This window comes from Leptidea sinapis, chromosome 2, assembly GCF_905404315.1.
Source record: "Leptidea sinapis chromosome 2, ilLepSina1.1, whole genome shotgun sequence".
In the NCBI taxonomy this organism is placed as follows: Eukaryota; Metazoa; Arthropoda; class Insecta; order Lepidoptera; family Pieridae; genus Leptidea; species Leptidea sinapis.
Window position 1 is genome coordinate 11,004,985 of NC_066266.1, and position 12,742 is coordinate 11,017,726.

The 12,742-nt window shown below is 34.4% G+C and overlaps 1 protein-coding gene across 5 annotated transcripts in view; it reads left to right on the top strand.

The window, feature by feature from the left end:
• Positions 1-8,342: 8,342 nt before the first annotated feature.
• The window catches only part of LOC126971673 (protein trachealess), a 271,027-nt gene continuing 266,627 nt past the window's right edge, over positions 8,343-12,742 (top strand). For 3 of the 5 annotated variants that reach the window (XM_050818066.1, XM_050818089.1, XM_050818097.1), the window contains exons 1-2: positions 8,343-8,802; positions 9,279-9,595. In XM_050818066.1, the coding sequence (XP_050674023.1) occupies positions 9,444-9,595 (152 nt within the window). In that variant the 5' untranslated portion in view covers positions 8,343-8,802; positions 9,279-9,443. The remainder of the gene's footprint in view (positions 8,803-9,278; positions 9,596-12,742) is intronic. The other 2 variants (XM_050818080.1, XM_050818074.1) reach the window with 2 other exon arrangements.

Consider the following 12,742-nt stretch of genomic DNA (forward strand, 5'->3'; position numbering starts at 1 on the left):
ACCTTGTACAAAGTTTTTTAAACAGCGCACTGTAGATGTACGCCATACATACAAATAGTTGAGAATGTTATTTTATTGAATGGCGTTTGATAGATTCGGATGGAAGTAATAAGTCAAATAGGTCATTGGTAAAATACCCACTCTGAAGCAATTTAGAGCAACTATGTGTAAGTTTACTGAGTACTAGATCCCCAATAATTCGAGCAACTCTGCGTTACATGTGGTCAATGACTTGCCAGTACAGACAGTCAAGTCAAGAAATCAAGCACCAGTGGGAGCTCCTTTGCACAGGATTCCGGCTAGATTATGGGTACCACAACGGTGTGAAGGGCGCCGTAGCTTGTAAAATTACTGGACAAATGAGACTTAAACTAATGTCACAAGGCGACGAGCCCAATTGTAGTGTCGCTCAGAATAATTGGCGTTTTCAAGTATCCTGAGCGGCACTGCATTGTAATGGGCAGGACGTCAATTACTATCAGCTGAACGTCCTACTTTATCTCGTCCCTTATTCTCACAAAAAAGTACTCCCATCCAGAAGGGTAAAGAGAGTATTCTCCTACTTCTAAGTACTCCCAACGCACGGGTTGTGTGGAGAGTGTGCGCTGTCTGTCGTCCTTACAACGATTAGTTACTATTGTAATAGTTATAAGTTGATATTTGCGAATTTTCTAGAAGCTGTAATAATCATAATATTAACAACAGGAACAAACATCGTTATGCCTACTACTCCGCTAAGTCGAGTTAGTAAAGAGTTATTGGGCGATGTATATGCTTTAACAACATGGTACCAGAAAATATACAAAACAAATGTGTTACCAAAATCAAAAGAGTGAGAGAAAGAGACTGAAAATTATGAGTAAAACCGTATTATTAAGTAAGTTAACAATGTCTCGCGAAACTTTTAATAATTTAACAGAATTGTTAAGAAACATTTATATATAAGGGTTACTATAACACGACTTTCTCAATGATACCACAGATTAATAATGAAGCGACCGTCCTCAGACTATTTAAATAATAAATTTTACTGTAATGAAATACTGTTTTAAAAAAAAAACAAGCTCGCTGAGGTTTCTTGACTATTTTTTTCAGGTCTGAAGCATATTATACCTATCTTTGAATTGGTGATAGTGTTTTGAAACCCTGTTTTGAATAAAAATATTATATTAATTTTGATCATAAAAACGTTAATATTAATTTGACCGAACAATAAATATTATTATTTAGTTATAGAAACAGTTCAATTCTTTATCTTTACATATATAATATATACAGTGTCCTGATGTTTGTTTCCAGTGAACTCCTAAACTAATGAACAGATTTTACTGAGGATTACTTGGTGGAATGCAGTTTAGGCCAACTTGAGAGATAGGATAGTTTTTATTTCGATTTGGGACCCATAATTATTTTTATTTCCAATATTTGTTTTGTATGGACATATTTTCTAAGAGGGAATTTATTAACGCACGGTATGACAATTCTGCAACAGGGATTTAACAAAATAATTTTTGATATTATAGTTAGTTTATTTGGTATTTTATGGTCTGTAAATGAAATTTTGAACCAATAATCGTACAGGATACTTATAACCGTTCTTCATCACCACGTAAGCGTGAATCGAATGGAACCTTCTGAAATTCAGATAAAACTTGCATTACCTATCACAAAAGATCTAAATAAAGATAAAGATTAAATAGTTTGTATATTTACAATTAATTTTAAAGCAATACCGGCTAATTAACAATGATTCTTTCTTTAACCGCAGAAAATTACATACTTTGTATACTTATTAATTTAACTAATTTTTATTTCTTGTCAGCAGTTCTTTAGCAAATATTTTTGAATTCTGTGAGCTCATTTCATACTAAATATTAATGTTTTAATATTATAATTTCATTTTAAGTGAGATTTTATCTCATTGGTGTTTTAAAATAGTTTAATATGCTGTCAATTAAAAAACAGCAGTGTCTGGTTTTCATTAAAATAATAACTATTTGATTTGATTTGATTTATTATTCACAGAAAAACGGCTGTCGGATCAGGTAGTAGTGTAGTATTTTATTTAAACAAATGTTGTTATGACGTAGCATAGGTACGTAGTATCGTAGCGTGACGTCACGAACAGTAACTGACCTAGTACGAATGGAACCACGCCCAACCGTCGCTCGAGTTGCACGCCTTCCGAACCGACGCGCACCAATCAGCTGATCGCACCAGTTCAACCTGACCCGATATAGCTTAGCCTTTCCAACTTACGCTCGCTTCTCCATCAAATATTTATTAACTTTGAATTTGCCTGATCAATATTTTATTAAGGGACTCATTACATTTTAACAGATAATTTTTAACTTTGATCGGTTGGTAATGAAGCCCATATATTATTAAAAGCATAAAAGGCATTTATTTTCTCAAAATTGATTCCTTTAGAATTCTTTTTGACGTCATTACTATTATACTAGATGCTACTATCGCTTCGTAAACAAATGGCGCTCTGAGAGAGAAGAAGTAGCGCAAAAAACTCTCCCAGCATTCCTTTTTATGCGGGTTTTTTTTTATAAAATATACAACATTGTACTGTCATTGCTATTGCTATAAAATGATCATAATCTAGTCCTAGGCTGTCCGATCACTTAGATATTCAGCTGTGGAGAAGTAGGATTTACGACAGACCCATTTTCTAATTTTTTAAATATCATTAAAATTATCGTATATTATTTATGGCTTGATAAATATTTGTTTAGGACTCATTACAATCTATCAGATAATTTTTAAGTTAGATCAAATGGTAATGAAGGTAGATATATTTGATTAAATAAATATATATTTGCTCTCCTAAAGTAACAATTCGTAAGAATACATAAGTATAAAATAATAGGTATGTCTGGGAGGTTAGAAATTTAAATTGTATAATTGATCCCAGAAGTTACGAATATCAATTTAAAAATTAACAAAAAAGCAACCGATTTCAAAAACACTATTCCAAAACAAAAAAGGATAAAAATAATTGCGTATTCTTAGACAATCTAATTAATTATTCTAATTCTAGTTACGATTATTGTTGTCCATATAATCTAGATCTCGTCAGTGCCCCTGAAAACGAGATCTGGAAAGGTCTTGAAACTTCGGGTTAACTGAAATAATAATAAAAATGTGGCTTTTACGCAAAAATGTTATGTAAAAACACAGTTAAAATTACACGCGTTTTAATCCTTTAATAGTGCTTTATTTAAATTACTTGACCGTAACCACGTTACGGTAGGTTACTCAAATATTATTGATGAAATGGATTTTCATACTATTTTCATTCGGTATTGAACAAAATAAATGTCGTAGTTTCATCCTTGTTATCATATTAGATCGAAGGCAGTTCCTGAGAAAGTATGGTATGAAATCATTTGTTAAAGTAATGAGAATACTTTTTTTTAAATGTAATCTTATATTTTGAGTATTGTATTGGACTGAGCTGTCATGTACGGCTATATTACGCTAGTTGGGATATAGTCGGCTCGTGTCGTTGAGTCTCCTTACAGAATTCCGAATTCTGGCTAGGCTAGAGTTCAATCCAGGCAATCAACATTTCCTGAAGATGTCTCGTGTAGAGGCAGTGCCGGATAAAGCATGCCCGGAGCCCGTAGCAAATAATTTTAAAGACCTTTTGATCTATCTATATTGAATTGCCAATATATTTCCGACTATTGAGTCGGTTACCGTGTGTCTGACGTAGATTATCTGTAGGAAAAGTTGTAACGTTTCACGTATCTGTCACATAAATCATTGTATATGTTGGATGCAATTACTAATTAAGGCAGTAATCACGACCATCATGTTTCTTACACAAAAAATGAATTCAAGCTCTAAAGGTTGATGCATCCAATATACGATAATTTATATTTATACAGTTAATTTTTTATTACTTTTTATGAAATAGAAAATAATTGTTACAGCCATTTTAAAAATACTCTATTTTATTCGAAAGAGTTCTTCTCGCGAGCTCAACTTTTTCCGAACATATATAAATTGAGTAATTTTTATACTAATAAAATACTCCATGGCATCTTGTGGCAGAGATGAGTGGGCTTATAATTTCTACTCTTACAACATGTTTAATCCGGCACTGCTTAGATTCAAATTCAAATTCAAATATTTTTATTCAAAATAGGATGAGACATCACTTATTGAAAGTCAGAAAACTACCACCCATTCCAAAATGAATGCCTCAGGCCTGAGAAGAGCAGACGCTCCATTTCTAATTTGTGGTATCATTAAGAAAGTCACTTATGTTATAGTAACCTTTACCACACAAACGTTTGTTAACAATTCTTTTGAATAACGTAATACTTTTGTTTTGAACATTTTCTGGGATCTTGTTGTAAAAGCATATACATCACCCCACAAAAGACTTGCTGACTCGACTTAGCCGAGTTTTAGGTATTATTAGCTAATGTCTGTTCCTGGTGTTAACATTATGGTTATGACAGTTTCTAGCAAATTCACTTATGTGCCTATGAACATACAGAGGAAATAAGATAAGAAAGGATAAACGGGCAAGTAGGTCACTGGATGGAAAGTGGCGAGGCTTCTGTCCGAAGTATTTTATTTTATGACAATAAAGGACGAGACGAGTAGGACATCCAAGTGAAGGCAATTGATGCACCCTGCCCATGACAATGCAGTGCCGCTCAGAATTCTTAAAAAACCCAAAAATACAATCGAAGGTTTGCTAGACTAGATTGGGCTGTCCATGTTGAGCGAATATTTTAGATAATACCCTGACGACCAAGCCTTGCACGGACTTATAAGGATGTACAAAACTTGAACAAAAAAAAACTAATAGGACATCTGGATTCGAACTGCGGACTTCTGATTTCCGGATCACCCAATGCCTCTTCTGAGCTATTATAGTCTTGTATATAGTGGCGAAATTCTATTGTATTCTAATATTATTGTAGCTGTTTCTCATTAAAACACGGATAAAACTACATTTTTTTATATAAGATTAATGTTTTTATTTGTTCAACCCAGGCCAAAATGCTAGTAAAAATAAATAAAGCAACACCATACTTGACTTTTTTTACATTTATGAAGGAAAAACTTCTTTAGCGGCGTTGAACACTTTCTTGGGATGGGTACAAAATGTTAATTTCACGTCAGGACACATGGCCTGATCGAAAATTCGTAAAAAAGTCGTTGAAATTATGAATGAAAGTTGATTTTTCTAAGAGATAAACTGATTACTGTAAAATAATTGTAATAGTTCTGAAGTATACATTTTTATGTGATGTATATTGTAATTTTTGTGTACGATATCTCTAAAATCTCTAAATGCTAGTAATTAAAAACAAATCAATAAAGCAATTCGTGTGAAATTATTCCCTTACCATTTCATGATATTCGAAAATGTACATTTTTGAACGTTAATGTTCAAGTTTTGAGTTATCCCGGAGTGCAACCCGTTTTTTTTATCATTGAGATCATCAAACTTTCTAATATTTAATTGAGTGACATAGATTATAAATTGCAAACGCAATTTTAGTCAAATATGCTTCAATTTCAAACTGTATCATTAGAGATATTGTCTTAAGTTTTTACCGTTATCACATACATGTCATTTAAGCAATTACTCGACGTACCAGCATAGCTTGAGCCTTTAATTCTATAGATTTTCTTCGAGGTGGTACAGATCAGAGCTCAGTGTAAAGTGGACTTTTGTCAGCTTGAATTGCTAACAGTTACTTCCAAATGACTTCAAGGTTAGGACACGTACAGAGATGTCGTGGGAAACTGAACTACGTCCTGTTATTTTTTACATTAAAATATTTTTAAATTAAGATTTCAACTGTCATTAAGGCGTAATATATATAACTATCTCACCCTACAGCCGCTGTTCTGCCATTGGGGAATAATTTAGTCTAAGGTCTTCGGAAATGTGTAATCAAAGTTGATTATATAGTAATAAAATGATAAGGATTAATATCGTTTTTGTTTAAATGACTTTCACATTATCACATTATAACTGACATTTTTTTTAAATGGATCTAGAATGTTATCCTTAACATACATTTATTTTAATGAAAATAAGATTGGAGACGAGCAGGACGTTCAGCTGATGGTAATTGATACGCCCTACCCATTACAATGCAGTGCCGCTCAAACTTTTTGAAAAACCCAAAAATTCTGATCGGCACTATAATTGCGCTCGTCACCTTGAGACATAAAATGTTAATTCTCATTTGCCCAGTAATTTCACTGGCTACGGCGCCCTTCGGACTGAAACTTTGTTTATTTTTTTGGAAATTTTTTACACATTACTGCTTCACGGCAGAAATAGGCGCCGTTGTGGTACCCATAATCTTGCCGGTTTCCTGCGCAAAGGAGCCTCCCATGGTATGCATGTGCCATCATGGACTTTTCTCTAGACCTATATAAGATACACAATTCCACCATACATTATTTTGTTATATCTCAAAGGGCTTAGACAGCGTTTTCATTGATAGCTCCCAGACGGCATATTTTTTTCGAAACCTCCAACAAATATTGTGAATGTATACAAAACTTATTATACGCTAAAACCTTGCTCGAGAACCCTATCCATTGTTGAAAACAGCATGACAATCGGTGCAGTAGTTTTTGAGTTTATCGCGAACAGACAGACAGTCGCGGCGGTGATATACTTGTAAGCTAGCTAACATAGATTGCCAAGTGAAAAGGAGGACAAACGAGCGTACGGGTCACCTCGGCCAAGTGATCACCTCGACCCGCATTCTCTTGAAACACCAGAGAAATTACAGGAGTAATGCCGACCTTTTAGAAAGGTGAAGTTTTTTGAAGGTGCCCATGTCATATCATCCTGGAAACACCGCACATGGAAGCTTATTCCACAACTTAGTTGTACGTGGAAGAAAGGTCTTTGAAAACCGCACTCTGGTAGAACATGAGACATCCAGATGGTAGGAATAATATTCTAATTTATGGCGTGTCGTACGAAGGTAGAATTAGGTGAAACAGCTCTTCGGAACACTCCCAGTCATAAATGGGGTAGAAAACACACAATGAAGCGACATCACTACGGAACGCGAAGTAATTTAGTCGTTCATAGCGTTCACTGAATCCCCGACGTATCGAGATGATCTTCGTTACAGTTCGTGCTGATAACGGGGTGCGCAATACCAGATATGACAGCAATACTCCATGTGTGGCCGGACCTGCACTTTGTAGAGCGATAGAATTTGGGCCGGCTTGGAGTATAGCCGTGCTTGTATGGCTTTGACATACGGACGGACAGACAGACAGACATGACGAATCCATTAGGGTTCCATTTTTTGACATCTTGCTACCCTAAAAACGGAATGAACTAAGAGAATTTTCGGTATTCTAAGTCAATTTAGGCCGGTTTGGTTAATAATTGATATTCAAAAGCAAGAAAGAGTACAGGACATTTGATGTAGAATGTATTTAATGTTGAGTGTTGGGTTAATGGGTGTGTGTGTGAGTGTTAATGATATGTATATACTAATTGTGTAGTTAGTTACGTATGTGATGTTTTGTTTCCACGAGTTTCTCCGTATTTTAAAAATTTTGCGAATTGTGATTTACACAGGATTGAATTTGCATTTTGCATTTCCACTTGGGTTGTGGGTGCATTAATTCTGTTATTCCCCGGGGCATAAAAAGAATAAGAAAGTCCCAGGGTGTCGTAAGAGGCGACTAAGGACATTTACCAGTGGTAGGCTCATTTGTACAGGATGCTGACTAGATTATGTGTACCTCAACGGCACCTACCAACGTTCGGAAGTTGATTGTTAAAATTCTCAAACCATGAAGGTTCTATGTGAATACGAAGTACCTATTACAATAAAACGGCAATTTCATACTTTTACCACTATTACTAATAATGTAAATTGTATGTAATCACCACCACTTGCGATCAAATAATCCCGGTGATAATGATTCGATCTTTGGTGATTGACATAAAATAGCACGAAATAATTTTTCAATATACTAAGATGGTTGAAAAAGAATGAAAACGGCGTTTAATATTTACTCAAACTGTATGATAATTTACTTTGAAATGCTTTGAAGAATATAACAACGACAATAAGCGATCGTTTAGCGAAAGTTATAATTAGAACATCTCGATATTGTCTGGCTGGTGGATGGACGTGACGAAAGCCGACGTCACGTAGATGTAACCCAATTACATAGGACGTGATGCTCAGACATTGGCCTGCCCGTTCTCGTCCCAGCTCCCAAGCCTGTTTCGTATGCCTCGTGTACGCCACCGGTTCGACGCACACATTCAAACTATACTGATAGCAGACTCAATGACCGCTGGACCGACAGACTCGCTACACGCGTCCTAACCTTGTCGCGTCCAACCGAAATGCATGTAAATATTGCGCGCGTGCGATTCGAAACAGATATGCGCGCGCGGGAAATTTGACATTTTTGACGTTTGATTCGCGCCTTTTTTTACAACTAGTGTCTATATAGTCTGTGATCTGTGAAGGTTTTTAGTGATTTATAAACGTGGCTGTGATTTGAATTGATTTTCAGTGAACTATTTGATTTGGAAACGACAATTACTAATGTTATTACTAAATGGATTATATGAATGTGTCGATCGAAGCTCTTGCGAATTGAAGCTGTTATTGCTTTATAAACATGAGAAACTCGTAATTTCTTGAGGTTAACAAAACATTACTGCAATAAACACTTAAGCTACGGGCAAACAAAGTCTTTACTAATAGGTGCGGATAGGTAAAACAATCACAGCGTCCGCGCACTTGGCAAATATATCAGGTGTTCCTTCGTATTTACACAAATTAATGTTTACACTGTTCTATGCATCTCAGTTTACCAGTCATGTAGAATTTGGAGAAACAGCTCTATAGATTTGATGTTCGTTTTCAAAATTTCGCATTGTACTAGTCATTAATATACCGGCATTAATTTATTTTGAAAGTTTTATATTATATTGATCAAATACAAAAGGACCGGCTTTAGTGTTTGTTGAATAATTGAAATTACTGTCAATATAATTATCGATAAAAAAATGCGAAGTATTTCTTTAATTACAAAATTACCTACCTAAATTAACATTATATTATAAAAAAAATTTGGTTTTTTTAAGTTACAGGTAGGTAGATAGGTTACTTACGATGATAATTAATATAACTCGCTATATATTTTTTTTAAGTAATACCTATATAACCTAATATTTAGATAATTCTACTACCAGATTATTAAATAATATTATTTATTTTAATTTATCTTAGTCTCCACAGAAATATATAAATTGAACTTTCAATACAAAAGAACTTAACTTACAATACAAGAAATTAAGAACTAAATTATTATTTAAAGTGTTCGTGAGAGACCATAGTACATTGTACATAGTACTGAGTAACACGGAATTACATTGATGTGATAAGTCGTCAGTGATGGAACACCCGGGTGGTTTTGCGGCGTCACCTTGGGCGGCCATGTTGGGGCACGGCATGCATGGCATGATGCAGCATGAGTATGCGCATGGACATGCACACGCATCCATGCCAATGGACCTGCATGTACCGCAGGCTTTTCCCTACTATCGGTAAGTTACAAGAGTATTTTGTTTAGATTCATTTGACACATCAATATTCGCCATCTTTTCCACCGATTTCTAAGACGTAGTTACCAATTAGGGCTGCCATATTGTTTTTGACTGAATCTAGTATTTTTGGATTCAGTACCTAAAAAAATATTGTATACAAGGAATTGATAGCAAAAATATTTTTTATGAATATGTTTTACTGCTTTGGTTAGCTTTTATTGATATTTTTTATTATTTTGAAGGAATCTTTTCCTCCTAACTATTATTACACCCTAATTTTAAGTTACAGAATACTAAAAACTCTTTTTTTTTTAATATACTGATACTGGCTGACTATATGGCGCTCATCTTTCCAAATTGTTCATCACAGAAAGTAAAAATATTGTAGTTTTGCCTACTGAGTACATTATATTTTAAAATAATACAGGTATAATAATATAATAGTATATATATGTAAATATATAATAAATATAATAAGGTACACCCATTAATTAGTAGGAAACTATATTATTATATGCTAGCTTTGGCAACCCTATTAATATATACAATTATTCATCTATATTTTTATCTCGTATATATGTAAAACAGTTTTAAGAATATGTAGTTAAAGTAGTAGTAGTAAGGGGATGAGACGAGCAGGACGTTCAGCTCATCAGTGCTGCTCAGGATTTTGAAAAACCCCAAAAATTCTGAGCGGCTCTACAACTGCGCTCTTCACCTTGACACATAAGATGTTGAGTCTCATTTGCCCAGTAATTTCAATAGCTACGGCGCCCGACCGAAACACAGTAATGCTTACACATTACTGCTTCACGGCAGAAATAGGCGCCGTTGTGGTACCCATAATCTAGCGAGCATCCTGTGCAAAGGAGCCTCCCACTGGTAAGTACCCCTGAGAGTGGAATATATCTGCAATGATATCATTATATATAAGAAAGTATATGTCTCTCCATTTAGGCATTTATTATGTTGTTTTAAAGGTATTATTGAAGTCGTATTTATATATTTATTAATATGCTACATTGTGAGTTTCTGAATAATAATAAAATTTGACAAAATATTTTTTTAGCAACGCTTTAAATTTAATTTTTTTAAGCTATTCATGTTAGGGCTGTACGTGAAGTCCTGACTATGAACGGATTAAAAATTAATTCATTTTGTACTCAAAATAATGTTAAGTAAGTAAAAAATGTTATTCTATTTTATCATCTATTGCAGAATAAAAATATATATAAAACTAAATAGATTGTAAGCTATAAGATATATAATAATATAAGATAGAGTGTAAGCAGGTAATGTGGTTGTTTACGAGTAGAGGTTATGCTTTACAATTGCATCTATGTGAAAGATCCCTCTTTCCACATTTCTGGCCCTACAAATAAACTTGTTATAAATTTTATTTTAATTTTAATCTTGCTTACGAATGGTTTTTTCGCATGTATAATATATCCCACATTTATTTGTGAGGCTGCCTAACATTCTTCTTCAGAATTATCATTGTATTGACAGCGTTGTGAGCGATATACGGCCTATCTATCCTTAGTTTAAGTTACTAGAGGTAGACAAATCTAACATAGCAATAACCGATCGATATAAAGATTTAACTATATTATCTTGTCATTAAACGTTGACAGCAATGTATCCCTAAGTTAAATTAAGGATAGATAGGTTATTGAAAACGGCCGTATAACTATATTGGACATAACTATGGATAGATAAGATCTTGTCCTTAAACGGTGACAGCTATGTATCCGTAGCTAGAGGTACGTTATTGAAAAAGGCCGATAGTCAACATTTTGCATATTCTAGGTTTATTCTTAGGTATAACTTTATACGATGTTAATATTTTGTAAGGCAGTTACTCTTTATCCATGCTCATCGTAGTATCCTAGTCTATTTAATCTATCATACCATATCTCCACTCACTCCAGCTAGGAATAAAATAAAATTAACAACTTCAACTTTAATGAAGTCATCGGCAGGATATTTATTCACCAGTGGGTGGCTCCTTTGCATAGGATGCCGGTAGATTATGGGTACCACAACTGCGGCTTTTTCTGCTTTGGACCGCTGTGGAATGTGTAAGAATTATTGTATTTCGGTGTGAAGAGCGCCGTAGCTAGTGAAATTACTGGGCAAATGAGATTTAATATCTTATGATGTGTTGTTTTGTAGTGCCGCTCATAATTTTTGGGTTTTATTAAGAATCCTGAGCGGGACTGCATTGTAATAGGCAGGACGTATCAATTACCATCAACTGACGTCCTGCTGAAAATACTACTCTTAATATAGCAGCTATTTTGATGATGGAATGACCCCAGTGGCTTGACGATGACGGCGAATAGTATGGAACAGAGTGGCTTAAGAAAGACAGGATTGGAAAGGGTTAGAGGCGCTCTTGGCCGATTGGCACATTGATCCAAAAAAAATACAACTACTAGAATAAGTTATTTTGTTTTAAAATTTTATGTTAGTTTATTTCCTATATTTATAATGATAACACACGAGTAATTATAAAAACATTATCAATATAAATATAAAAAATAGAGTCCGACCGGCGTAGGTTCACGAAAATTCCGCCGGTGGTTAGGGCGACAGACTGAGAAACTTCCACACGATGTGTGCCGTTCCCAAAATAGCTACCTTCTATCTATCTGACCCTTAATCCAGTTACTTAACGATGGCCTCTTGAGATGATGGTTGAGTCTGTTTGCTATAAGGCCGTTTAAAAAAACGACTATTGGGATCATTATTGTTGAATCAATATGCCATATGGCAGTAACCTCGTGTGCTAGGTCTAGATACTTCGACAATTTGTCTATCGCAGCTTTCAAGAGGTAATTATTATAATTTTTTGAAGTTATACTTAGGTGCGTTACAAAAAAATGATAAGAGTGAAATGTTGAAGATGCGCGCGCATCAATGTAACACAAAGGTTGAAGTTGGTTCCTAAAATGTTCTCACGTTTGCGTCAGTCGTAATTTTTTTGGTTTCTTCAAGCCAAGTTGAGTTCAAGCCCATACAGCTGTATTCATTATTTTATAATAAATTGTTCTTTCTAAAAACGTAGAATAGCAGGAGGAATGAATCATTTTAATGATTTTTGCTTCGTTAGGCCAAAGAAGTATAACTTCTTGCGCGCATACA